The sequence below is a fragment of the Anneissia japonica genome, unplaced genomic scaffold, assembly GCF_011630105.1.
Source record: "Anneissia japonica isolate Jap-2015-1 unplaced genomic scaffold, ASM1163010v1 scaffold188896_len914_cov188, whole genome shotgun sequence".
NCBI classification, from domain to species: domain Eukaryota; kingdom Metazoa; phylum Echinodermata; class Crinoidea; order Comatulida; family Comatulidae; genus Anneissia; species Anneissia japonica.
In genome coordinates, this window is record NW_022728798.1 from 1 (window position 1) to 896 (window position 896).

The 896-nt window shown below is 34.8% G+C and overlaps 1 protein-coding gene across 1 annotated transcript; it reads right to left on the reverse strand.

Moving 5' to 3' along the window:
* Positions 1 to 126: 126 nt before the first annotated feature.
* On the reverse strand, positions 127 to 739 carry LOC117114541 (26S proteasome non-ATPase regulatory subunit 12-like). The gene is made up of 2 exons (XM_033258220.1): positions 665 to 739; positions 127 to 397 (listed from the first exon to the last, which is right to left on the reverse strand). Exons 1-2 carry the CDS (start codon positions 728 to 730, stop codon positions 185 to 187), a joined length of 279 nt encoding a protein of 92 aa, XP_033114111.1. The 5' UTR covers positions 731 to 739; the 3' UTR covers positions 127 to 184.
* Between the last annotated feature and the right edge of the window lie 157 nt (positions 740 to 896).

Sequence of the window (896 nt, forward strand, 5' to 3'; positions counted from 1 at the left end):
ACTATTAACACTGATCATTATTAACATTATACATTAACATTTTGTTGTTATAGGAGTACAGCCCCCATGATCATTACCAACACTACGTATTAACATTTGGTTGCTATCAGTACAAAGAGTCAAAGCTTTTTTTAAAAACACAAATAACTGTCTAGGCGAGACTTCACACCGCTTAATGAAGTAATCAATTTACAAACTGATGTATCATTTCCTCCTTGTTGATCAGATGTGTTGTCTTACTAACGAGTTGCATTAGCTGATTCAGATTATGTGACCAACCATTTAAGATCTCCACAGGATCCTTCTCTTGAGTAAAATGGACAATCCCTGCTAAACGATCAACTTTTGCAAACACTGTCTTCTTTACAACAAGGTCCGATAGAAATTCTTCAGCTTCCTAACAGACAAAAAAATGATACAAAAACAGTATAGCCTTATTACACATGACTGGGTAGCATATTGTAATGTTTAATAAATATGGCTCTGTGCAACTACCAGAGGAGGTTTGACTTACTGGAAGCAGAAGTGATCAGAAAATAGAGCTTGTTAGTACTTCATTCACTTGCTTATTTAAAACCTGCAGAATGTATGACAGATTCTGCAGGTTTTCATCTACTGATGTACAATAGAAACACTACTACAAAGCAAAATTATGTAAACTTACTGCCTCTGTTAGTTCCAAGAGTTGTGCCAGTCTCGTCATTGTGATCCTTGTGTAGTACTTGGCCATAATACGAATATTCTAAAAATGAAATGAGTACATGGTTCAAAAGAAGGGTTAAAACATTAAAGATGTATTAAGACATCTGATTTGAAAAATGACATTTAAATATGAGTTGTAATGCACTGTCCAGTAAGCGGGAATAACTCACAGTGCTTCTGTGGGAAATATGTTT

Coding starts and splice junctions, on each gene's coding strand:
- LOC117114541 (XM_033258220.1), bottom strand. CDS start 730: ATGGCCAAGTACTACACAAGGATCACAATGACGAGACTGGCACAACTC. Junction 398..664: donor TCTTGGAACTAACAGAGGCA/GTAAGTTTACAT, acceptor TTTGTCTGTTAG/GAAGCTGAAGAATTTCTATC.